Genomic DNA, 25,231 nt, shown 5'->3' on the forward strand with positions numbered 1-25,231 from the left:
TGGTTGCAAAACACAATCTGTAACTATCTCGCATACATGCAAAATCCGCGCCAAGAAATTTGGGAGCAGGGTGAAGCCGAAAAAATGCTCATCCTGCTCCTGCAAAAGTCCCAGCAGTGTTAATTATTCCCCCTCCAGGTCGCTGTGGACTCTTGGAAGTGATTTAATTATATTAATTGTTTTAATAAAAAAAATCTGTGCTGTGTAATTCTACTTTTCACCACTAGAAACGTTCCCTGGTTTACTAAGGAGTGTTTTGTTTTGTTTTTTGTTTTTTTTTCCACTTTCATTCACATTCATTCTTAGGAATGGACATGGCCCCTGATCAGTGTCAAGTCCATTCATTACAGGCACTGCATTTGGTTCGGCCTTGCTTCCCTTCCCCAATCGCCAAAATGGAAAATCGCCATGCTCGCGCATCGCTGCTTCAAGGGACACTTAAGTATGTGTAAAAAAATGAGTTTTTCTCACCTGGGGCTTCCAGCAGCCCCCTGCAGCTGTCCGGTGCCCACGCAGTCTCCATCAGATGCTCCTGGCCCCACTTCCGGTTTCGGCGACAGGAGCCAACAGGCCGGGAACGCGAGTGATTCTCCGCGTTCCCGGCCACAATAGCGCCCTCTATGCTGCTATATGATATATGCTTTAGCAGCATAGAGGGCGCTATTGTTGCCAGAAACGCGAAGCATCACTCGCGTTCCTGGCCTGTTTGCTTCTGTCGCCAAAACTGGAAGTGGCTGCCAGCAGGGCCAGGAGGATCTGATGAAGTCTACGTGGGCACCGGACAGCTTTAGGGGTCTGCTGGAAGCCCCAGGTGAGTAAAACTCATTTTTTACATAGACTTAAGTGTCCCTTTAAACACTGGATGAGAATACTCATCCAGTTTGCCGTTAGCGGCGCTTATCTGGATGAGAATACTTGTCCAGATAGGCTTAAGTAGTTAAAGTCTGCCTTAAATCCTTTGATCCAAAAAATGTGAAGAACATACTTACACAGCACCATTATGGCCATATACCACAGTGAGAGTGATAAGGACGGGTATCTTGGTGTTTGAGGTATAGGAGATAGTTGCACCTTTGAGAGGCCCATCAAACGACAAATCCAAATACTTGGAAGTAGAGTTTATAGGAATGTCTCCACTAAACGTTATTAAAATAAAAAGAATAGATATGTTATACAGTAATAGCAAATATCAGATCTCTGTTTTCCATCAAATGTTACAACATAGGGAAATAATATTCATATAAGTGACTGGGGCGTGGACAAGTAATTATTGACCCCTGTACAGCGCTGTGAAATATATGTTAGATGTAAATGTAAAAAAACGTGACTATAGGGTGGCATGGGGAGGAAAACTGCAGCTCAAAGCGGTAACCCTGAGCCTGACTCTTGGTAGCCACACACAGCGGGAGTTTCAACTCACCTCCTCCGGGATCCAGTTTCCTTCCTGTCCTCAGAGGCTGTGCATCCCTCTGGTGAAATCGCCATTTGTCGTCATGACGGCAAGACGACAATCTCACTACAGGATTACAGCACCAGGACAGAGGGATAATTAAAGCACTGGATCCCAGGGAGTTGAGTAAGTGCTGGGGCTGTTGCAGATCTCTCTAGCAACATGATTTTTTCCTGTTTTTAGGGTCTGAAAGTGTGCAAAAAGTTTGCACCGCTTTTGCACGCTAACATCCGGAAATAGTCATACCGAGGTTAAAACTGCACTCTTCTGGATAGAGGTTTTTTTGATACTCCTGGGATCTGATGGAGCCACTCCTCTAGCTCAGAAGTCACTGCCCCGATTGCTGCTACCATTACTGGAACCACTTTGGCATTCACTTTCCACATCGTCTCTAGTACCTATTTTAGGCCTTGGTACGTCTCCTGTGCCTCATACTCCTTCCTAATATTGCCATCAGTGCTGTTCATCCAATATTCGGGTATCCGAACTACCCAGATAATCCGAACTTTTTCCACTATTCGAACTTTGAATTGGAATTCGGATATTTTTTAAAATCCGAATAGCACTATTCGAGCAAACCCTTTGTTTTTTTACCTCACGGTTCTCCTTTAACAATGACCTCCCGCCTAGAGATGAGCGTAATGACTTAATTACGATTTCGTGAAATTTCGCGTAATTAGTGTAATTACGATTATGGCCGTAAGTACATAATCGTAATGAAGAAGGATTTCGCGAAATTCCGCGTAAGCGTAATTTTCGCGTAATTTTCGCATTACAGTGGGTATAGCGAAATTACGTTTGCCTTGCATGCAACTGTTTGTAAGCGTAGTTACATAACGTAATTTCGCGATAGTTCATATTACTGTAAGCGTTAATTTTCACGTCGTTTTCGCGTTACGCATATAAAATTCGCCATGTATTGATATTTCGCATCAAAATTCGCCATGCAGACGAAAACGCGAAAAAAATAAGCTAAATTTCGCGAAAATTAAGCGAACCCGAAATTACGTTATGGTTTAACGCGAAATTACGTTATGAACGAAACGCGAAATTAAGCGTTGAAAATTACGCTTACGGTATTTTCAATTACGATTTTAATGGCAATTACGCTACCATAATTTCGCATCGTAATAGCAAATTTCGCATGCGTAATTATATGCAATGAAAGCAGTCGGCACCGTCTGTAGTTGCTGTTCCTTTAATTCAGCTTAGTCATAAGCAAACACGACGTTTCGGAGCACAGCTCCTTTATCAAGTGATGACTGTCTGATGATGAAGATAATCACATATCCCATTTATATACCTCTACACATACCTAAACACACACCCTGACTGGAATACAGCCAATCGTCGCTCTCCAAGTGGAGCGGACCTGATGGGGAACATATGTTACATGAAATGGTCCAATGAATGGACATAAACACCACCATGTGTTGCGGAAGTAGGATGCGGAGGGAAGAGCGCGTCACGCTGACGCGCCCCTTCTCCCCGCCTGTCAGCGTCACATGCTCCACCACCAGGAAGCGGACCTGATGGGGAACAGGACCTCTACGTCATCGCCGACAATGGTCAGCGGTGCGCCGCCCATCTGGCACTCCCACCCGCCGATCAGCCACTCACTGAGTCCGCCTGCCAACCCCGTCATCATCCCATATCCATGGCAACGCGTCCACAGGCACGGTGTAAACACCGCGTCATAGCACACCACGCCAGGCATCAGGGAAGATCCGGGGCCGGCACGGACCAGTATAACCAAGCGGGGCAGGGCATCTGGCGGCAGTAACCACCACCACCATCACCCCAAACCCGATCGGTCATCGTGGCCATCAGAGAGCAGATCGCCAGTATGGGCGATATGGCAAGCCATATAGAGTGGACAGGCGGGGAGAGACCTCCCCCACCCTAAATCCCGCCCACTATACAACAAGGATATAGGACTAAACAAATATAAATATATAAACTAGATAAAAGGTCTAAGGTCAAACTCCTTATTCATACCTCTAGGTTCCAGGCAGTCCAATTGCTTAATCCAATAAGCTTCTCTGAGTAATAGTAACCTATCTCTATCCCCACCTCGTTTAGGGGGGGGTACCTGTTCAATGATCTGACATCTCAATTGACTCACATTGTGATTAAAAGTGGTGAAATGATAAGAAACTGCCTGATCTAATAGTTTTTTCTGGATTGCATGTTTATGTGAGGACAGACGCACCTTGAACTTTTTTGTGGTCTGCCCCACATATGCCAATCCACATGGGCATTTAAGGAGGTAAACTATATAGCTAGAATCGCATGTATAGTAACCTCTAATGTCAATATGTTTCCCAGAATGAGGATGGGTAAACTGACTGCCTTTTACAATAGAGTTACAGTGTACACAATTAAGGCATGGATAAGTGCCTGTCCTAGGGATATCAGGGGGACGAACTAACGTCCTCATCTCAGCATGACATAATCTGTCACGCAGAGTGGGCGGTTTTTTATGACATAAGTGGAGGTTTTTGAAACTCGATCACTGAGGGAAAGGCCTTTTTAAGAACAGACCAATGTTTTTTAATAATGTTACCAACATTGGAACTAATTGTGCTATATTGAGACACGAAAGGTATCCGTTGGTTGTTAAGCCTATTCCTCACCGACCGGACCCCTCCACCCCCACCAATATCTTTCTGAGCAGTCATAATCAGGTCTTTGGGATAAGCTCTCGCTAAGAATTTATTGGTCATATCCTGGAATCTGAGTCGTCTATCTTCGTCTCTGGTAACAATTCTGTTAATTCTCTGAAATTGACTTCTCGGAATAGAACGTCTGGTACTCACAGGGTGGAAACAATCATGGCATGCGTAATTATAGTAACGCAAAATTTCGGCTCAACACTACTCCCGCCGCCACTACAGTGGCCGAGGGAGTCTCCTCCAATTCCTGGTTAGCTAGCAAGTGCCGTGTGGCCAGCCAATTACCATTTACATAGATCTGTACGTCAGTCTTGAAAGTAAGGAAGAAAGAGGGACAGAGGGACTGGGTTCCCAAAGAGGGACTGTCTCTCCAAAAGAAGGACAGTTGTTGAGTTGGGAGCTATGCTTGCATGTCTGCTGTTGCCTTGAATATTCTCTCAGTAGGTTGATTTACTAATCTACTCCTGGATGCTCTGAGGTTGGCTTCCTTTGGTCAGCTTAAAATGCCAGCAGTGTATCTGGTGACTGGCAGGGAATAAACATTGATAGCATGGATCTTGTTCTTCCCATTGAGTTGGTTCTTCGGGACCTGTCTTACACCTTCAAGGCCTCCCAGATAGCTAATACCACCATGATTGTACTTCACACTCCTGCTTACAAGACTTCTCTCGAACCTCTCCCCTCTGGAACTTCCTCCCTCAACACATCTGCCACTCACATACACTTTCCCTTTTGAGTTGCAACCTAAAGACAGGCAAGTACATTTGTTCCAGAGTAAAATGAGCCATAAATTACTTTTCTCCTATGTTGCTGTCACTTACAGTAAGTAGTAGAAATCTGACAGAAGCAAAAGATTTTGGTCTAGCCCATCTTCTCATGGGCGGTTCAGGGTTTTCTTTATTTTTAAAAGCACTTAGTGAATGGCAGTTGCTCCATCCAACTGCCAAAATAGTGTGCAGCGAGCAGGAAGGCTGGCCAGCATCTTTGTATTAATTACTTTCAGGGAATGTCTTTAAAAAGAATCAAGGCCATGCTGAGAATCCCCCATAAAAAGATGGACTAACCCAAAACCTGTTGGTAATGTCAGATTTCTACTACCTACTGCAAGTGGCAGCAACATAGGAGAGAGGTAATTTATGGATCATTTTACTTTGGGAGAAACGTATTTCTTATTTGTATGTGTTTTAAATTTTAAGATTTTCACGACAGTTCCTCTTTAAGGTGCCCATACATCTACAGATTTTGTGGCCCAATCGACCAGCGATTTGATAATCTTATTAAATAGGATGAAAATTCTTGCAGCAAAATGTCAGTCTGATTGATTGATTTTGTCCCATGGCGTACGGACAAGCAACAGATTCTCTACAATCAGATAGAAATCTGTCTCTTGGTCGGTCTGCCCATAAATTGCTAGATGCATGGCCACCTTTAGAACGTAAGGCCAATTGTCTCTCAATTTGCCTAACAAATCAAATGTATAATAATGTATTTGTCTCACAAATGTATAATAATAACACTTTGGGCTTGATTCACAAAGCGGTGCTAACCCAGTTAGAGACTTTAGGCATGATAACCATTGCACCACGCTGGTGAAAAGCCAGTTTAGGCGTGATAAGTTTAGGCATGATAAGTTTAAATAAGTTTAGATTGCGCGTAAAGTCCCGCACGCAAAGCAGCGCCATTAAACTCCATGCGAAGTGCACCAGACTTTGCTAGCGCAAAACTTTTGATCAGCTGTGCACTGCGGTGCTAACCCAGTTGGTGCTTAAACTTATCTGGCCTGATTCACAAAGCGGTGCTAACAGTTAGCACGCTGGTGAAAAGCCCTTTATCATGCCTAAACTCAGTTTAGGCATGATAAGTTTAGGTGTGATAAGTTTAGGTGTGATAAGTTTAGGCATGATAAGTTTAGGTGTGATAAGTTTAGGTGTGATAAGTTTAAGCACCAACTGCGTTAGCACCGCAGTGCACAGCTGATCAAAAGTTTTGCGCTAGCAAAGTCTGGTGCATATCGCATAGAGTTTAATGGCGCTGCTTTGCGAGCGGGACTTTGCACGCTATCTACACTTATCTAAACTTAGCATGCCTAAACATATCATACCTAAACTTATCACACCTAAACTTATCACGCCTAAACTGGCTTTTCACCAGCATGGTGCAATGGTTATCACGCCTAAAGTCTCTAACTGGGTTAGCACCGCTTTGTGAATCGAGCCCATCATGCCTAAACTTACCACATCTAAACTTATCATGCCTAAACTTACCATGCCTAAACTTACCATGCCTAAACTTATCATGCCTAAACTTATCATGCCTAAACTTATCATGCCTAAACTTATCATGCCTAAACTTATCACACCTAAACTTATCACACCTAAACTTATCATGCCTAAACTTATCATGCCTAAACTGAGTTTAGGCATGATAAAGGGCTTTTCACCAGCATGCTAACTGTTAGCACCGCTTTGTGAATCAGGCCCTATGTGACTAAAGCGAGGGCAATGGAGTGTAAGCTCCTATGGTGCAGAGACTAGAGAGAATGGATCAGTGACCTCTGTACAGCTCTGTGGGATATGTCAGAGCTATATAAATGTATAATAATAATAATAATAATAATACAGTGCTGCTGTGGCAGGCATATTAGAGTGATCCCAGGGCTGAATTTACCACAAGGCGCTGTAGGCACATGTCTACAGGCGCCTAATGATGGAAAGGCGTCTCACTCTCCTCCGTGAGCACCTCATTTCCTCCTTCTCTATGTATAGTCCTGAGCGGAGTGTAAATGAGAGGTTACTCACTGACAAGATCTCACTTCAGTTGGGGGCACCTCTAGCTACTTAATACTGAGGTTGCTCTAGCTAACTTATACTTGGGGACACCTCTAGCTACCTCTAGGCACCTGTAGCTCCCTATTACAGGCAAGGGAAGTAAGGGAGAAGTGACAGCTGGGACAGTCAGCACACTTGCGGTACAGTTTGTAGGTTCCTGAACGGTGAAGTGTAAGGTGCCAGGACATCTGTGCCTATAGGCGGCTCTGAGGTAAATCGGGGCCTGAGTGTTCCTCCAGTGCACAAACTGATGTGACTGGATCATTGATCTCTGTATAGTGCTATGGAGTATGTTAGCTGCTAAATTACTGATAGTCTACTACTATTGGGCAGTGGTAATTCCAATATAGTAAAATATCTGTAAATGTTATCAATATTTTACTAAAGCAAATCCTCACTCTATTCTGACATAAGCCCTCCCTCTACCACTACCTAATCGACCCCCCATCGCTGTCTAACCCTAACCCACCCCACCCCCACTTACACCTAACCCTAACTATCCCATCTCACTGATGCCTAACCAACCCCACCCCCATTTATGCCTAACCCTAACTATCCCCCCACCAATGTCTAACCCTAACTACCGTCCACTTATGCCTAACCCTAACTACCCCCCCCCCCCTACTGATGCCTAACTCTAACCGACCCCACCCCCACTTATACCTAATCCTAACTATCCTCTCCACCAATGTCTAGCCCTAACTTACCCCCCCTCCCACTTATGCCTAAGCCTAAGCGATCCCCCACATTACCTAAACCTAACCGCCCCTTTACCAATGCCTATCAGTACCCAACCCCCCACCAATGCCTAACACTAACCAATCCGCCACAGTTGCCTAAGCCTAACCCCCCCACCCACCGTTGCCCAAGCCCAACCGCCCCCCTCACCAATGCCTAACACTAATCGTTCCCCCCACCCATGCCTAACCCACGCTGCAAATCCACCAATATCCACGTAGCCTTGACTGCAATAATGCCCGCTATTTGTAACCACAGTTTGTATAGTGGGCGTTCCTGGCACCTGCTACTTTATCGGGCATCTCTTCCACCCAAATGTACCCTCATAGCTGCAATTAATGTGAGCACCTATGGTGCGCCCAAATTTTCCAACATTTAGAGTGCAAAAGCTTTGTAGTATCACTGTATAACTCTTCTTTTCAAATTCTCCATACCTGTATAAGTCATATGCCTCACTTTGATTGGAGTCTTTTTGCAAGGTCATACTAAGAGAGGCTGTAGTGCTGCTGTTGGCTGAGATCTGCAGAGTCGTTTTACATCTGTACGCTGCACAAGACAAGCATATTGCCCATCAGTACGAGATAGCACTCATCACATGACACCAATGACATCCTCATCACATCAATATCGCTCATCACATGACACCAATCACATCCCCATCAGTATAACTCATCACATCACTCATCACATGACACCAATCACATTTCCATCACCTCAATATCACTCATCACATGACACCAATCACATCCCTATCACATCATCTCTCACAGATCATCTCAGTAAATTCATATTATTGGTATAGTATTAGAATAGTGCTCCAAATAAAGGTAAGCCCTCCACAGTATTAGCATAGTATTCCTAATAAAAGGAGGCCCTGCTCGCCAAGTATTAGTATAGTGTTCCTAATAAAAAAATACCTGCTCAATATTAGTATAGCGTTCCTAATAAAAGGGAGCCCTGCCCAGTATTAGTATAGTGTTCCGAATAAAAGGGAGCCCTGCCCAGTATTAGTATAGTGTTCCTAATAAAGGGAGGCCCTGCCCAGTATTAGTATAATCTTCCTAATAAAGGGAGGACCTGTCCAGTATTAGTATAGTGTTCCTAAAAAAGGGAGGCCCTGCCCAGTATTAGTATAATCTTCCTAATAAAGGGAGGCCCTGTCTAGTATTAGTATAGTCTTCCTAATAAAGGGAGGCCCTGCCCAGTATTAGTATAATCTTCCTAATAAAGGGAGGACCTGTCTAGTATTAGTATAGTCTTCCTAATAAAGGGAGGCCCTGCCCAGTATTAGTATAATCTTCCTAATAAAGGGAGGCCCTGCCCAGTATTAGTATAGTGTTCCTAATAAAGGGAGGCCCTGCCCAGTATTAGTATAATCTTCCTAATAAAGGGAGGCCCTGCCCGGTATTAGTATAGTGTTCCTAATAAAGGGAGACCCTGCCCAGTATTAGTATAGTGTTCCTAATAAAGGGAGGCCCTGTCTAGTATTAGTATAGTGTTCCTAATAAAAGAAGGCCCTGCCCAGTGTTAGTATAGTGTTCCTAATAAAAGAAGGCCCTGCCCAGTATTAGTATAGTGTTACTAATAAAGGGAGACCCTGCACAGTATTAGTATAGTCTTCCTAATAAAGGGAGGCCCTGCCCAGTATTAGTATGGTCTTCCTAATAAAGGGAGGCCCTGCCCAGTATTAGTATAGTGTTCCTAATAAAGGGAGGCCCTGCCCAGTATTAGTATAGTGTTCCTAATAAAAGGGAGGCCCTGCCCAGTATTAGTATAGTTTTCCTAATAAAGGGAGGCCCTGCCCAGTATTAGTATAATCTTCCTAATAAAGGGAGGCCCTGCCCAGTATTAGCATAGTGTTCCAAATAAAGGGAGACCCTGCCCAGTATTAGTATAGTGTTCCTAATAAAGGGAGGCCCTGTCTAGTATTAGTATAGTGTTACTGGGCAGGGCCTCCCTTTATTAGGAACACTATACTAATACTGGGCAGGGCCTCCCTTTATTAGGAAGACTATACCAATACTGGGCAGGGTCTCCCTTTATTAGGAACACTATACTAATACTAGGCATGGCCTTCTTTTATTAGGAAGACTATACTAATACTGGGCAAGGCCTCCCTTTATTAGGAACACTATAGTAATACTGGGCAGGGCCTCCATTTATTAGGAAGACTAATACCAATACTGGGCAGGGTCTCCCTTTATTAGGAACACTATACTAATACTGGGCATGGCCTTCTTTTATTAGGAAGACTATACTAATACTGGGCAGGGTCTCCCTTTATTAGGAACACTATACTAATACTGGGCAGGGCCTCCCTTTATTAGGAAGACTATACTAATACTGGGCAGGGTCTCCCTTTATTAGGAACACTATACTAATACTGGGCAGGGCCTCCCTTTATTAGGATTAGTATAGTGTTCCTAATAAAGGGAGACCCTGCCCAGTATTAGTATAGTCTTCCTAATAAAGGGAGGCCCTGCCCAGTATTAGTATAGTCTACCTAATAAAGTGAGGCCCTGTCTAGTATTAGTATAGTGCTCCTAATAAAGGGAGGCCCTGCCCAGTATTAGTATAGTGTTCCCAGTAAAGGGAGACCCTGCCCAGTATTAGTATAGTCTTCCTAATAAAGGGAGGCCCTGCCCAGTATTAGTATAGTTTTCCTAATAAAGGGAGGCCCTGCCCAGTATTAGTATAGTGTTCCTAATAAAGGGAGGCCCTGCCCAGTATTAGTATAGTATTCCCAATAAAGGGAGGCCCTGTCTAGTATTAGTATAGTGCTCCTAATAAAGGGAGACCCTGCCCAGTATTAGTATAGTGTTCCTAATAAAGGGAGGCCCTGTCTAGTATTAGTATAGTGTTCCTAATAAAAGAAGGCCATGCCCAGTATTAGTATAGTGTTCCTAATAACGGGAGTCCCTGCCCAGTATCGGTATAGTCTTCCTAATAAAGGGAGGCCCTGCCTAGTATTAGTATAGTGTTCCTAATAAAGGGAGGCCCTGCCCTGTATTAGTATAATCTTCCTAATAAAGGGAGGCTCTGCCCAGTATTAGTATAGTGTTCCTAATAAAGGGAGGCCCTGTCTAGTATTAGTATAGTGCTCCTAATAAAGGGAGGCCCTGCCCAGTATTAGTATAGTGTTCCCAGTAAAGGGAGACCCTGCCCAGTATTAGTATAGTCTTCCTAATAAAGGGAGGCCCTGCCCAGTATTAGTATAGTTTTCCTAATAAAGGGAGGCCCTGCCCAGTATTAGTATAGTGTTCCTAATAAAGGGAGGCCCTGCCCAGTATTAGTATAGTATTCCCAATAAAGGGAGGCCCTGTCTAGTATTAGTATAGTGCTCCTAATAAAGGGAGACCCTGCCCAGTATTAGTATAGTGTTCCTAATAAAGGGAGGCCCTGTCTAGTATTAGTATAGTGTTCCTAATAAAAGAAGGCCATGCCCAGTATTAGTATAGTGTTCCTAATAACGGGAGTCCCTGCCCAGTATCGGTATAGTCTTCCTAATAAAGGGAGGCCCTGCCTAGTATTAGTATAGTGTTCCTAATAAAGGGAGGCCCTGCCCTGTATTAGTATAATCTTCCTAATAAAGGGAGGCTCTGCCCAGTATTAGTATAGTGTTCCTAATAAAGGGAGGCCCTGTCTAGTATTAGTATAGTGTTCCTAATAAAAGTGAGCCCTGCCCAGGATTAGTACAGTGTTCCTAATAAAGGGAGACCCTGCCCAGTATTAGTATAGTGTTCCAAATAAAGGGAGACCCTGCCCAGTATTAGTACAGTGTTCCCAATAAAGCGAGGCCCTGTCTAGTATTAGTATAGTGTACCTAATAAAGGGAGGCCCTGCCCAGTATTAGTATAGTGTTCCTAATAAAGGGAGGCCCTGCCCAGTATTAGTATAGTGTTCCAAATAAAGGGAGACCCTGCCCAGTATTAGTACAGTGTTCCCAATAAAGCGAGGCCCTGTCTAGTATTAGTACAGTGTTCCTAATAAAGGGAGGCCCTGCCCAGTATTAGTATAGTGTTCCTAATAAAGGGAGGCCCTGCCCAGTATTAGTATAGTGTTCCTAATAAAGGGAGACGCTGCCCAGTATTAGTATAGTCTTTATACTATTACTGGGCAAGGCCTCCCTTTATTAGAAAGACTATACTAATACTGGGCAGCGTCTCCCTTTATTAGGAAGATTATACTAATACTGGGCAGGGCCTCCCTTTATTAGGAACACTATACTAATACTGGACAGGGCCTCCCTTTATTAGGAAGATTATACTAATACTGGGCAGGGCCTCCCTTTATTAGGAACACTATACTAATACTGGGCAGGGTCTCCCTTTATTAGGAAGACTATACTAATACTGGGCAGCGTCGAGCTGCTGCAATAAGTGTATTTTCTGGTGAAACGCTGCCACCTTACGAATATTTTCCGGTGAACTGCTGCTGCAATAAGTGTATTTTCTGGTGAAACACTGCCGCATTATGATTATTTTCTGGTGAAACGATGCTGCATTATGATTATTTTCCTGGGGGGGAGGGGCTTGGGGGAGGGGGGCGCCACAGGTTTTCTCGCCTGGAGTGACAAAATGACTAGAGGCACCGCTGATTGCCGTGCATGTGTTTCAGGACACCTGCGGTGTGATGCGGCTATGTAACCGCATCGAACCGCTCCTAGTGGAAACGTGCCCTAATAAAGAGAGGCCCTGCCCAAGGTTAGTATAGCGTTTCTGAGGACTTGTTCACATTGCGTACTGATCGCGTTAGCGTTTGCGCTGGGCGGTTTTTTGATGCTGTTTTTTTGCATTTCCTGGCGCTTGGGTGGGCAATGCGCTTTTGTTAAAAGCGCTTTTCCAGAGCGTTTTTTTAATTCACTCCCTGACACAAGTCAGAAAGTGAACTCTTTGATCTGGAAAAGAATAAATACAAAGAAAACGCAATCGCTGCACAAAGCGATTTTGTTGAGCATTTTGCATTTGTCCTATACATTCCATTCAGGGCAAATCGCCCTGAAAATGGTCCATGCAGCGCTTTAGTCAGCGGCAAGCAAACAGAAGAACACCCAGTGAGAACTATGTCATTGGAAAGCATAGTGTAAGCGCTTTTAGTGCGATTTGTACAAATCAAATGCGCTTAAAAAAAATACAAAAAACGCCCCTAATGTGAACAAGCCCTTACAAGGGAGGTCTTGCCCAGATTGTAGTTTATTAAGTATTCCTAAAAAGCACTTGAATGTTTGCCTCTCACTTTGTGCAACACTCAGGGTTCTGAGCCTAACAAAAGGATTTGGGTTTTTTCAGCCAATATTTCCTGCCATTGACTTACTGTAGTAAGGGTAATCTTTGCCAGTATTGAGGAAATAAAGCTGATGTTCAGGTTTTTTGGCCACCATTTCTTGCAGACCATTAAAATCCCCGACCTGGATACAATTATTGTTACATGGAAACCCAGTACCCTGCAAGGAAGCAGCAAACAGAAGCCTTATTACAAAACTAAAATACATTACAAGTAAAGGCTACAAATGCTATTACGCTTTCCTTGAATACTCACTGTCAAGTGAGATCTGCTCTATTACAGGTGAGTTTAGCTTAAAGTAAACCTAAAGTCATTTAAAAAAAAAAGCCAGCTTAACTTACCTGGGGATCCTACCGGCCCCCTGCAGCAGCCCTGTGCCCGCACCATGACAAACTAATGCTCCGGGCCCCCAGAGCGACCCACTTTTGTTTACAGAAAGTCAGTGAGTCAGTGGTCACTGCCCCGTGCGAAACTGGGCACACGCGGCCTCGATCACACTCCTGTCACCGAAAGTGCCCTGCCCAGTATGAGAAGGATCGGTTTGTCATGGCCCGTGCACAGGGCAGTTGCAGGGGGATGGTAGAAGGGGGATGGTACTTGCTGCACCAGATGCAGTATAATTACTGTATGTCATGGGAAACTTCACTTGAAATCCCGGGGATGTAAATAGTCTTCTTCAGCTGTTGATTGCAGCCGCTCGCTCCTGCGCTCACTCTCGCCGGCGACCTGTAGGATTTCACAGGTCATTTTCAGGCATTTGGTTTCTAGACTACGCCTCACGTTTTAGGGCCCCTAAAATGCCCAGACAGTATAGGAACCCCACCAAGTGACCCCATTTTATGAAGAAGACACCCCAAGGTATTCCGTTAGTAGTACGGTGAGTTCATACAAGATTTTATTTTTTCTCACAAGTTAGCGGAAATTGATTTTAATTGTTTTATTCACAAAGTGTCATTTTCCACTAACTTGTGACAAAAAATACAATCTTCTATGAACTCACCATACACCTAGCGGAATACCTTGGGGTATCTTCTTTCTAAAATGGGGTCACTTATGGGGTTCCTATACTGCCCTGGCATTTTAGGGGCCCTAAAACGTGAGGCGTAGTCTAGAAACCAAATGCCTCAAAATGACCTGTAAATAGGACGTTGGGCCCCTTAGCGCACCTAGGCTGCAAAAAAGTGCCACACATGTGGTATCGCCATACTCAGGAGAAGTAGTATAATGTGTTTTGGGGTGTATTTTTACACATACCCATGCTGGGTGGGAGAAATCTCTCTGTAAATGGACAATTGTGTGTGAAAAAAAGCCTAAAGCGTGAGGAGTAGTCTAGAAACCAAATGCCTCAAAATGCCCTGTGAAAACCTAAAGGTACTAATAGGATGTTGGGCCCCTTAGCGCACCTAGGCTGCAAAATATTTCTCCCACCCAGCATGGGTATGTGTAAAAATACAACCCAAAACACATTATACTACTTCTCCTGAGTATGGGGATACCACATGTGTGGCACTTTTTTGCAGCCTAGGTGCGCTAAGGGGCCCAACGTCCTATTTACAGGTCATTTTGAGGCATTTGCTTTCCAGACTACTCCTCACGGTTTAGGGCCCCTAAAATGCCAGGGCAGTATAGGAACCCCACAAGTGACCCCATTTTAGAAAGAAGACACCCCAAGGTATTCCGTTAGGTGTATGGCGAGTTCATAGAAGATTTAATTTTTTTGTCACAAGTTAGCGGAAATTGATTTTTTTTTTTTCCACAAAGTGTCATTTTCTACTAACTTGTGACAAAAAATAAAATCTATGAACTCATCATACACCTAACGGAATACCTTGGGGTGTCTTCCTTCTAAAATAGGGTCACTTGGTGGGGTTCCTATACTGCCCTGGCATTTTAGGGGCCCAAAACCGTGAGGAGTAGTCTGGAAACCAAATGACTCAAAATGACTGTTCGGGGGTATAAGCAACTACAAATTTTGATGACAGGTGGTCTATGAGGGGCTGAATTTTGTGGAACCGGTCATAACCATCTAAGTGGCCGCTTAGATGACAGGTTGTATTGGCACTGAAGTGCAGGAAGCACAGGATGTTCTCAAATCGTGACCTGGACATGGCAGCAGAGAACATTGGCATGTGATGTATTGGGTGCGTAGACCAATAAGACCGCGATACATTCTTTTTGACTAGACCTATGTTAAGGAGAAGGCCCCAAAAAATGTTACGTTCAGAAACTTTGAGTGGTTTCCACCGAAAAGGCTGGGCATGGTAGCTTCTTGGATTGGCGGTTGCGTATTGTGTGGCATAAAGGTTGGTCTCAGCGACAATTAAGTCGTAGAGACCAGCAGTGATCAGAAAAAAAAAATTCTGTCACTGCGGTGGGGCGGGTGAGGGTTTGGCTGGGTGATCAGAAGCCCGCAGGGGGCAGATTAGGGCCTGATCTGGTAGATAGGAGTGCTAGGGGGTGACAGGAGGTGATTGATGGGTGTCTCAGGGGGTGATTAGAGGGGAGAATTGATGCAATCAATGCACTGGGGAGGTGATCAGATGGGGGTCTGAGGGGGATCTGAGGGTTTGGCCGAGTGATCAGGAGCCCACACGGGGCAAATTAGGGCCTGATCTGATGGGTAGGTGTGCTAGGGGGTGACAGGAGATGATTGATGGGTGTCTCAAGGTGTGATTAGAGGGGGCAATAGATGCAAGCAATGCACTGGGGAGGTGATTGGGGGGGGGGGGTGTCTGAGGGCGATCCATGGGTGTGGGCTGGTGATTGGGTGCCCGCAAAGGGGCAGATGAGTGTCTGATCTGATGGTATGATGGGTAGCAGTGACAGGGGGTGATTGATGGGTGATTAGAGGGGAGAACAGATGTAAATAATGTACTGGAGAGGTGTTCAGGCGGGGTCTGAGAGTGATCTGAGGGTGTGGGCGGGTGTTTGGGTGCCCGCAGGGGGAAGTTTAGGGTCTGATCTGATGGGTAGCAGTGACAGGTGGTGACAGGGAGTGCCGGGGTGATTGATAGGTGATCAGTAGGTGATTACAGTGGAGAATATATGCAAGCAATGCACTGGCAAATTGATAAGGGGGGGGTCTGAGGGTGTGGGCGCGTGATTGGGTGCCCGCAAGGGGCAGATTAGGGCCTGATCTGATGGGTAGCAGTGACAGGTGGTGACGGGGTGATTGATGGGTGATTGATGTGTGATTAGTGGGTGATTAGAGGGGAGAACAGATGTAAACAATGCACTTCGGAGGCGATCTGAGGGCGGTCTGTGGGCGATCTGAGGGTGTGGGGTGGGTGATCAGGAGCCCCCAGGGGGACAGTTTAGGACCTAACCTAAAAAATAGCGTTGAAAGATAGTGACAGGGAGTGATTGATGGATGATTAGGGGGGTGATTGGGTGCACACAGGGGTCTGGGGGGTGGAGAGTGTCTGAGGAGTACTGTGGGCGATCAGAGGGCAGGGGGGGGGGCAGATCAGTGTGCTTGGGTGCAGACAGGGAGTGCTGTGCGGCGATCCATGGATTAACAACCCGCCGGCGCTTCTGAACAGCTGGCGGGTTGATGTCGCGGAAAGGCGGAGCCTATTGCCGGCGGATGCGCACGCAACGAGCGCACGATCCCCGGCCAGAGAGCGCAGAATGAGCCGCCGCCGATGGGCGTATTGCAGTCGTTCTGCGCACCACTTTGCCGCCACCCATCGGCTGTGGGCGGTCAGCAAGTGGTTAAATAGGATGTGTTGTAACATTAAAGTTAGACACCCATGGGGGACACCATTCTGACACTGATTCTGAAGGCTGTGTGAACCATGAGAGTGTGGGGGGGGGGATTCCCTCATACTCCCATCTGTTAATCCTATGTATGAGAGAAAGCTCTCAGCAGCTGCCTGTCTCTGAGAGCTCTCTGCAGAAAGCAGAGGAAATGTATCTTATGTGCAACATAAACACTTGTAATTGTGTGTGTGAAACCTGACCCCAGAGCCATTGCGTATAACTCTGCTTCAATATTACACTGTTCTTACCATGTTAAACTGCAGAGATTCCCCTATGCAAATGAGACATTCCAAACATAGCTAAATCTACACACAATGAATTGCAGCTTTTGCCTCTGATATTTAACATGAAAAGTAGGAAAATGTTTGCACACTTAGACATTATTTGTACATTGTCATTTTAGAACACTTAGTTTGATAGTGTGCCTTTAAGGTTAGTTTTCCCACCAGGAGGGGGGGGGGAGGGGTAAGGTTAGGCACCCACCAGGGCAGGGTTAAGGTTTGGCACCACCTGGGGAGGGTTCTGTGTGAGAGTAGGGAGAGGTTAGGTCATAGTAAAGTATTGGTAAATATTACCAATATTTTACTGTATGTATAAAGTAGTAGAGTTTTGGTAAATTTAGCAATATTCTACTACCGCTATCCTGCACCCTTTTAAACAGGCGCCTTTTTCAAATGTACTCCCAGGAATCGCCCTTGCTTCCAGTGATGGACATACAGAGTGGAACAGGGAATTGTTACCATCTTGCTACCATCTCAGAACTCGCTAGTTGCTGCAGTTCCCCTTTTTGCATCTGCCTCTCTCTCTGCTAACCAGGCAATCCAAAAAATAAAATCAGTATTACTTTTCTTGTTGATAAATGAAAAAGAGAAGAACCGAGAGCCCGATATGGTGTAGTATGTCAAGATAATTGGATTATTAGAAAGAGTATGAATTGTATACTCACAAACCAGGGTTACCTCCAGGCAACCACTGTGTAGGCAGGTGAGGAGATTAGCCTGTCCCCACTCAGGATTAAGAAGTCGCTCTCTGTAGGCTTGAAAAAGAAGAAGGGGTATCCCCCTCCACCAAAGGTGGATACAATCAGTATTATGATAGAGAACAGAGGCGCCAAAAGGATAAAAACAATATTTAAAAGTTTTAAAATTATTGCTTAGGAGGCAGTGGTGGACTCACCTCCCATAAGCAGACACAACGACTGTGTATTCACAAAAGGGAAATTTATTGGTATACTCCAATTAGGATCGCAACGCGTTTCGTTTTATAGGAAGGAGCACACAACAGCAGTATGTCCAGATAGCACCTGGCGCCAGGTGCTATCTGGACATACTGCTGTTGTGTGCTCCTTCCTATAATTGCCTGATGAAGCGGGTTTGACCTGCGAAACGCGTTGCGATCCTAATTGGAGTATACCAATAAATTTCCCTTTTGTGAATACACAGTCGTTGTGTCTGCTTATGGGAGGTGAGTCCACCACTGCCTCCTAAGCAATAATTTTAAAACTTTTAAATATTGTTTTTATCCTTTTGGCGCCTCTGTTCTCTATCATAATACTTGTTGATAAATGATCATTCCCAAGTTTACCTGACTATTTGGTACACACAAAATTTGGTACACAAAAAAGAAGTTGCAGGGCATGCTGGCTTGTCCTTTTTTGCTTCATTTCCCCTCAGACTTAACTAATGCAGCCTGATTGGCTGAAGCCTCTTTCCCTCCCATTTTCCCCTCCCACGCCTCTGTTCCTCTCAGATTGGCCAATATTTCTCTTGCTGAGACAATGCACTTTCTATAGTGAAGGGCGGGCAAATCAGGCAGAATAGACTAAAGGAGGAAATGACATCAGAATTGGCTTCAAAATAGCCACTCTTAGCATGGGAAATGCTAAGAAGGATTTTCTCTTTTTTACTGCAGAAAAATCACTAAAATCAAAACGTGGACAGTGTAATACATATGTTATGTAAGTAGAGCAAGTATTTATCTACTTATCTATGTGTTTTTTTTCTGAGATAGTATGGCTGACAGCTCCTCTTTAAGGCAGCCATACACTGGTCAATAGCCATCAGATCGACCAACAGATAGATCCCTCTCTGATGGAATCTGATCACAGAGGGATTCTATTGGCTGCCCATACACTGCGCACAGATTTTGAATTTATTTCATCACGAAATCGCTCCCCAGGCCATCAGCAATAATATCACCTGTCCACCAGCGCAGTCCCCGGGTCCGTGCTCTTGCTTCTTCCGGTGTCCTCTGTGTCCTCTTCACTTCCTGCCCCATCCTGTGGCAAGCCAAAGTTCAAACAGTAGAGGGCGCTCTACTGTTTGAACTTCGGCTTGTTACAGGAAGGGACAGGAAGTGAAGAGGACATGAACTTCGGCTTGTTACAGGAAGGGACAGGAAGTGAAGAGGACATGAACTTCGGCTTGTTACAGGAAGGGACAGGAAGTGAAGAGGACATGAACTTCGGCTTGTTACAGGAAGGGACAGGAAGTGAAGAGGACATGAACTTCGGCTTGTTACAGGAAGGGACAGGAAGTGAAGAGGACTTGGAGAAGAAGTCCAGCATAAAGATGTGACAGCACGGACCAGGGACTCGCGCCAGTGGACAGGTGATGGTATTATTGCCGCTATGCTGTGTCGGTCATTGCCGAATTTAAAGTCGCTAGAGACACGCACTCAACCCGCCGACGATTATGCAAAATTTTCCGCGTGGACTGATCGACTGAATCAACCAACGTCAGATGGAAATTGGTCAATGTTTGTGTTAACAATTTCACAGCAGAGTCGATCACAGTGATTGAATCTGCTGTATATCGACGGGAAGTTGAACACGTGTATGGATACCTAAAGATTGGAGTGCTTGCAATGCAGGGTGAGGTTCCAGGCTGCATAATAAACAGCATACTGGGTAAATGGAATTTGATTTTTTTGGCTGACAATCCCTCTAATAATTAAAATAATATACAGTCTAAGTTTTGGAAACAACAAAGGAACGCCTGATTGAACGGTTGAACCTCCTATACCATCATCCTTAACCACTTCAGCCTACAGCTTCGAAAATCTTATGCATCCGAGCAATGTTCACCTCCCATTCATTCGCTAATAACTTTATCGCTACTTATCAAAATTAATTGATCTATATCTCGTTTTTTCCGCCACTAATTAGGCTTTCTTTAGGTAGTACATTTTGCTAAGAGCCACTTTACTGTAAATACATTTTAACAGGAAGATTAAGATAGAAATGGAAAAAAATCATTATTTCTGAGTTTTTGGCCATTATAGTTTAAAATTAATACATGCTACAGTAATTAAAACCCATGCATTTTATGTGCCCATTTGTCCCGCTTATTACACCATTTAAATTACGTCCCTATCACAATTTATGGCGCCGATATTTTATTTAGAAATAAAGGTGCATTTTTTCAATTTGCGTCCATCACTATTTACAAGCTTATAATTTTAAAAAATTTAATAAGATACTCTCTTGACATGTATATTTAAAAAGTTCAGACCCTTAGGTAACTATTTATGTAGTTTTTTTTTTTTATTGTAATTTTTTTTATTTTTTTTTCATACAAAAATGTATTTGGGTAATTTTAGTTTGGGAGGTAAATAGCCAATTTTAGATGTAATATAATGTATTTTTTTATTCAATACAGGTATGTGGGTGCAGTTTACTATTTGGCCACAAGATGGCCACATTCAAAAAATTCCTGGATGCGAACGATGTCGCATCTAGGAACTAAAATGAAGAGAAGAAGTTTTCTGGGGGCAGAAATACCACGCTCTCTGATGAGAAAGCGTCGGTATTTCTCCCGGGGACTTAGATCGGTGAATGGGAATTATATTCCCATTCACTGATCGGGGGGGCAGCGGGAGGCAGCGGGAGCGCACGCGGGCGCACGCCCGATCGCGCACACCACACGGCTGCAGCACCACTGCCTATCTGGACGGATATATGCGTCCAGATATGGCGAAGTGGTTAAAAGCCATTTATATAGAAACAGGTAAAGTAGCTACATCAGTAGTTACATCATCTTGTTAACAAATCAGAACTTACATTGTTGAAGTCTTTGACGGAAGAGGCGGGATATGCAGTGAAGGCACTAATGTTTAAATATAATATGGAAGCTATAAGGTAGTAGCGGACCCTCTGATGGCTACAGCCAGTTGTATCAGCAAAATCTGGGTAGAAGAGAGAGACAAAAAGAGTGAAAGTGAAAAATAAAGATCCCGGCCTGATTTATTAAAATAGAAGTCAGGGTCTATAGGCCCATAAATAGCAATCCAGTATATAAAACATAGCCTTTAATTACTATTCTCCATTCTGAGACCATCTGTTAAGACTATGTGACTGATGGACTTTTTACTGTATTTGTTAAAGCTCTCTATTAAGTAGAATTGTAATTAAAAGCTACAATTTATATACTTGATCACTATTTCTGGGCCTATAAACCCTCACTTTTATTTTTGTTCAATAATTTTTGTGGTCTGATCGAGGGGTGGCTCTCTCTGATTCTGTACCTTTGCCTATCTGATCTTGTTGCCGACTCTGCCTGAATATTGTTCTGCCTCAGTCTTCTGATTCTGTACATTTGCCCATTTTGATCTTGTTGCCGACTCTGCCTGAATATTGTTCTGCCCCTGTCTTCTGTATTTGTACCTTATCTGCCTGTCTGTTACCGAATCGATTAGTCTGACCTCTCTACTCTCACCAGGGAGCCCTTGTTTCTGGTGAGGGGCTCCGTACTGTTAGTATCCACCAGCTCCTCTGGTATGACTAACCTCTGGACACCTAATGAGTTCATGGCCTCAATTCACTAAGATCATGCTGGAGATAATAAGGCAAGAGATAACTTACCTCCACACAGTGAGAGAGTTATTTTATCTCTTCATTCCTTAAGTTATCTCTTCTGTAGTTAATTTACCTCCTCTGTAGTTAATTTACCTCCTCTGTAGTTATTTTCACACGCAGTTAATAAACAGATAAAGTAACAAATAAGAGTTAACTTAAAGACAGAAGAGTTAACTTTAGGTTTGCCTGAGGTAAAATGTTTCCAGAATACTACATGCCTTATCACCATGGTGATAACTCTAGAAGAGTTATTAAAGACAGGAGATAAGCTTCGTGAATTGAGGCCCATGTGCTTGATGAACTGGAGGATATCTCCCGAGGAGCGGGAGATATAAGAGACTTGGCCAAGAGCCACCTGAGGGGCAGGTGGCCCTGGGCAGTACAGAAACTATCTCTTGATTGTGAGGACCTGGTAACCAGGGATAACAGTATTAGATGGTGAACTGAACTGCAGCCAGAGGATGGGACATCTGGCTGCTAACAGGCCGGACTCTCTGAGGACCGGGAGTCCTGGTTGCAGCTGACACCTGATGGAATGGTGTCACTGCTAATACTGATAGGCTGAGCACTCAGGGAGAGTGACAGCTAGGATAGTCGGGCAGGCCAGGTCGGCAACACACGAGCAGATGTGGTACAGAGACAGAAGATTGATTCGGTAACCGGTTACAGGCAGGGTCTGGCAACAGGTAGACAGATATGCAGAGGTACCAAATCAGAAAGCCAGAGAAAGGTCAACAAAGCAAATAGTCATAACATATAAATCTAACGGAGTCCTAGACTGGGGTGTGAGCTCCTTGATCTCGACACCCGGGAACTAGTCTAGAGTATAACACAGTAATGACACAGAGTCCCTAAACTTGGGTGTGAGGTCCTTGGTCACGACACCCTGGAACTGGTCTAAAGTATAACACAGTAATGACACAGTGTCCCTAAGCTTGGGTATGAGGTCCTTGGTCACAACACCCTGGAACTGGTCTAAAGTATAACACAGCAATGACACAGTATCCCTAAGCTTGGGTGTGAGGTCCTTGGTCACAACACCCTGGAACTAGTCTAAAGTATAACACAGCAATGACACAGTATCCCTAAGCTTGGGTGTGAGGTCCGTGGTCACAACACCCTGGAACTGGTCTAAAGTATAACACAGCAATGACACAGCATCCCTAAGCTTGGGTGTGAGGTCCGTGGTCACAACACCCTGGAACTGGTCTAACATAGAACACAAACGTATTCTGGTTAAGTGTGAATTCCCAGGTCCTCCTGGTTCTAACACACTGTGGGATCTGACTGGTCTGAGTGCTCACACGTAAGTATTCGCAGCGGCAGACAACCAGCAATTGACAGGCAAGAAGTATATATAGAGCAGCGCTCCTCAGCGCCGCCCAGCCCCACTTAGCCAATTACCTACTACGCTGGGATCAGAAGATCATCCTGATCAACTGAACCCTCTCCTATTGGCATAAAGGTCCTTCCTCCTAGCGCGCGCACGTAGCTCTCCATCTGTGTGCACTACTAGGCTCAAACACACCAGACGCATGCTGCTGTGCGGAAACCGCCGGTCTGAATGCGGAGACAGCCGCCCCGCTGCCAGACCGCGCGGCGGTGTCTCCGCAATCCAATACATTGGACTTCTGGATGGTACACCTGAACTAAGTTAATTAGTGTTGGAAGTTCGGATCTTGGTCGTTTTCCTGGTTCCTTTTACTATTGAACGTGAGACATACAACCTCATAACGAGGGTTGTCAGCAGCTGGTAAGCTCCTTTTATTCCTTTGGGTAATACCCCACCATATGGATATATGAATTGGATGACCTCTGTGGTGAAATATAGTTGATGGTGAAACCAAGGACTCACCTCATGACCTGCGCTGATTTTTAATAGTTTTTCTGTGTGGACTTTTGGACATTGTCAACAGCGATCAAATGTCTGGTTCCCCTGTCGCTATTTTGTTTCTATAGGTACAACAGTGTAGTGCCCCCAGTATGGGTGTAATAGAGTCCTCAGTATAGGTGTAATAGTGCCTCCAGTACAGGTATAATAGTGACCCTAGTATAGGTGTTATAGTGCCCCGAGTATAGGTGTAATAGTGCCGCCAGTATAGGTGTAATAGTGCCCCCAGTATAGGTGTAATAGTGCCCCCAGTATAGGTGTAATAGTGCCCCCAGTATAGGTATAGTAGTGCCCCCAGTATAGGTGTAATAGTGCCCCAGTATAGGTATAGTAGTGCCCCCAGTATAGGTATAGTAGTGCCCCCAGTTCAGGTATAGTAGTGCTCTCAGTGTAGGTATGACAGTGTCCCAGTATAGATGAAATAGTGCTCCCAGTACAGGTACATTAGTGCCCCCAGTATAAGTGTAATAGTGCCCCCAGTATAAGTATTTTAGTGTTCCCGGTATCGGTATAATAGCAACCCTAGTATAGGTATTGTAGTGTCCCCAGTATAGGTGTAATAGTGCCCCCAGTACAGTTATAGTAGTGCCCCCAGTACAGGTACAATATTGCCCCCGGTATAGGTATTATAGCGACCCTAGTATATATGAAATGGTGCCCCCAGTACAGGTATAGTACTATTGCCCCCAGTATAGGTGTAATAGTCCCCCCAGTATAGGTATAATAGTGCCCCAGTATAGGTATGGTAGTGCCCCCCAGTATATGCGTAATAGTGCCCCCAGTATAGGTATAATAGTGCCCGCAGTATAGATGTAATAGTGCCCCCAGTATAAGTATAATAGTGCCCCTAAGTATAGGTAGAAGTGTGCAGCCTCCCCTCCCTCCCCCTTATTATCTCTGCCCTCGAGATCAGCGCGGTGACTGGACTGTCAGCAGACCTGCAGATGAGCGCGGCGACTGACATGCCTGAAGTTCACAGCGTGACTTGAGGCAGAGCAGCCACAGCATATGACTCTGCAGCAGAGCGGTACTGTCTGCCTTAGGCCTCGCGCAGACAGTAGGTCTATCCGTCGCTGCGCTAATCTGAAGGTCTTATCTGAATGGGGCAAAAGAGAGGGCAGCACCAGGAGGACATTTTTTAAATCCGCAAAGAGGGATGCCTGGGGGCCCGTACGGACCGGGGGCCCCGGGGTAATTGCCCCCTTTGCCTTTATTGTAGTGCCTGCCCTGTTCAGATGTGCAGAAAGTAACACAGGTAACAGTGAAAAAATATGTTACCTTTAAGATTAGTAAGTAGAACCAAAGGGCTCTTTGGACATCCTGGTTGGTCTCTTCCTCCATTTACAATAATGTCAATGTGAGCGTTGAGATCGGTAGTGCCAAAGCCATGAAGTGCTACAACGAGAAACAGATATACAATTGCCAGGTTTATAGATGAGTTCTTAAATTGTTATCTGCTTGGAGCTAAAATAATTTGTGAAGTAAGAAGGTGATATTGTATGGGGACACTAGAGAATCTGTGGACGAAATATTATCACAAATAAGTAGCATGGTAGGTGCTCATTACCAAGCAGCACCTTTAAGATGGTTGAAGAAAAAGCCTCTCTGTAAATTTAAAGGCACAGCATGTGCAGTTGCACCCGCAGTACCAGAATATGCAGGACAGAAACCATCTACTGTTGAAATGTATTTAGCAACAACAGTCTATTGTGTGGATATCTATCATTATTATTTAGTATTTATGTAGCA

At 44.6% G+C, this 25,231-nt stretch overlaps 1 protein-coding gene across 1 annotated transcript in view; it reads right to left on the reverse strand.

Annotated features, from left to right (window-relative positions):
* Nucleotides 1-25,231, reverse strand: part of LOC137533843 (inactive pancreatic lipase-related protein 1-like) — a 69,573-nt gene that overhangs the window by 1,440 nt on the left and 42,902 nt on the right. Inside the window, exons 9-13 of the mRNA XM_068255087.1 lie at nucleotides 24,761-24,877; nucleotides 20,797-20,921; nucleotides 13,005-13,134; nucleotides 8,126-8,237; nucleotides 990-1,136 (exon numbers count right to left, since the gene is read on the reverse strand). Of these exons, the coding sequence (XP_068111188.1) occupies nucleotides 990-1,136; nucleotides 8,126-8,237; nucleotides 13,005-13,134; nucleotides 20,797-20,921; nucleotides 24,761-24,877 (631 nt within the window). The remainder of the gene's footprint in view (nucleotides 1-989; nucleotides 1,137-8,125; nucleotides 8,238-13,004; nucleotides 13,135-20,796; nucleotides 20,922-24,760; nucleotides 24,878-25,231) is intronic.

The sequence above is a fragment of the Hyperolius riggenbachi genome, chromosome 10 (assembly GCF_040937935.1).
Source record: "Hyperolius riggenbachi isolate aHypRig1 chromosome 10, aHypRig1.pri, whole genome shotgun sequence".
In the NCBI taxonomy this organism is placed as follows: domain Eukaryota; kingdom Metazoa; phylum Chordata; class Amphibia; order Anura; family Hyperoliidae; genus Hyperolius; species Hyperolius riggenbachi.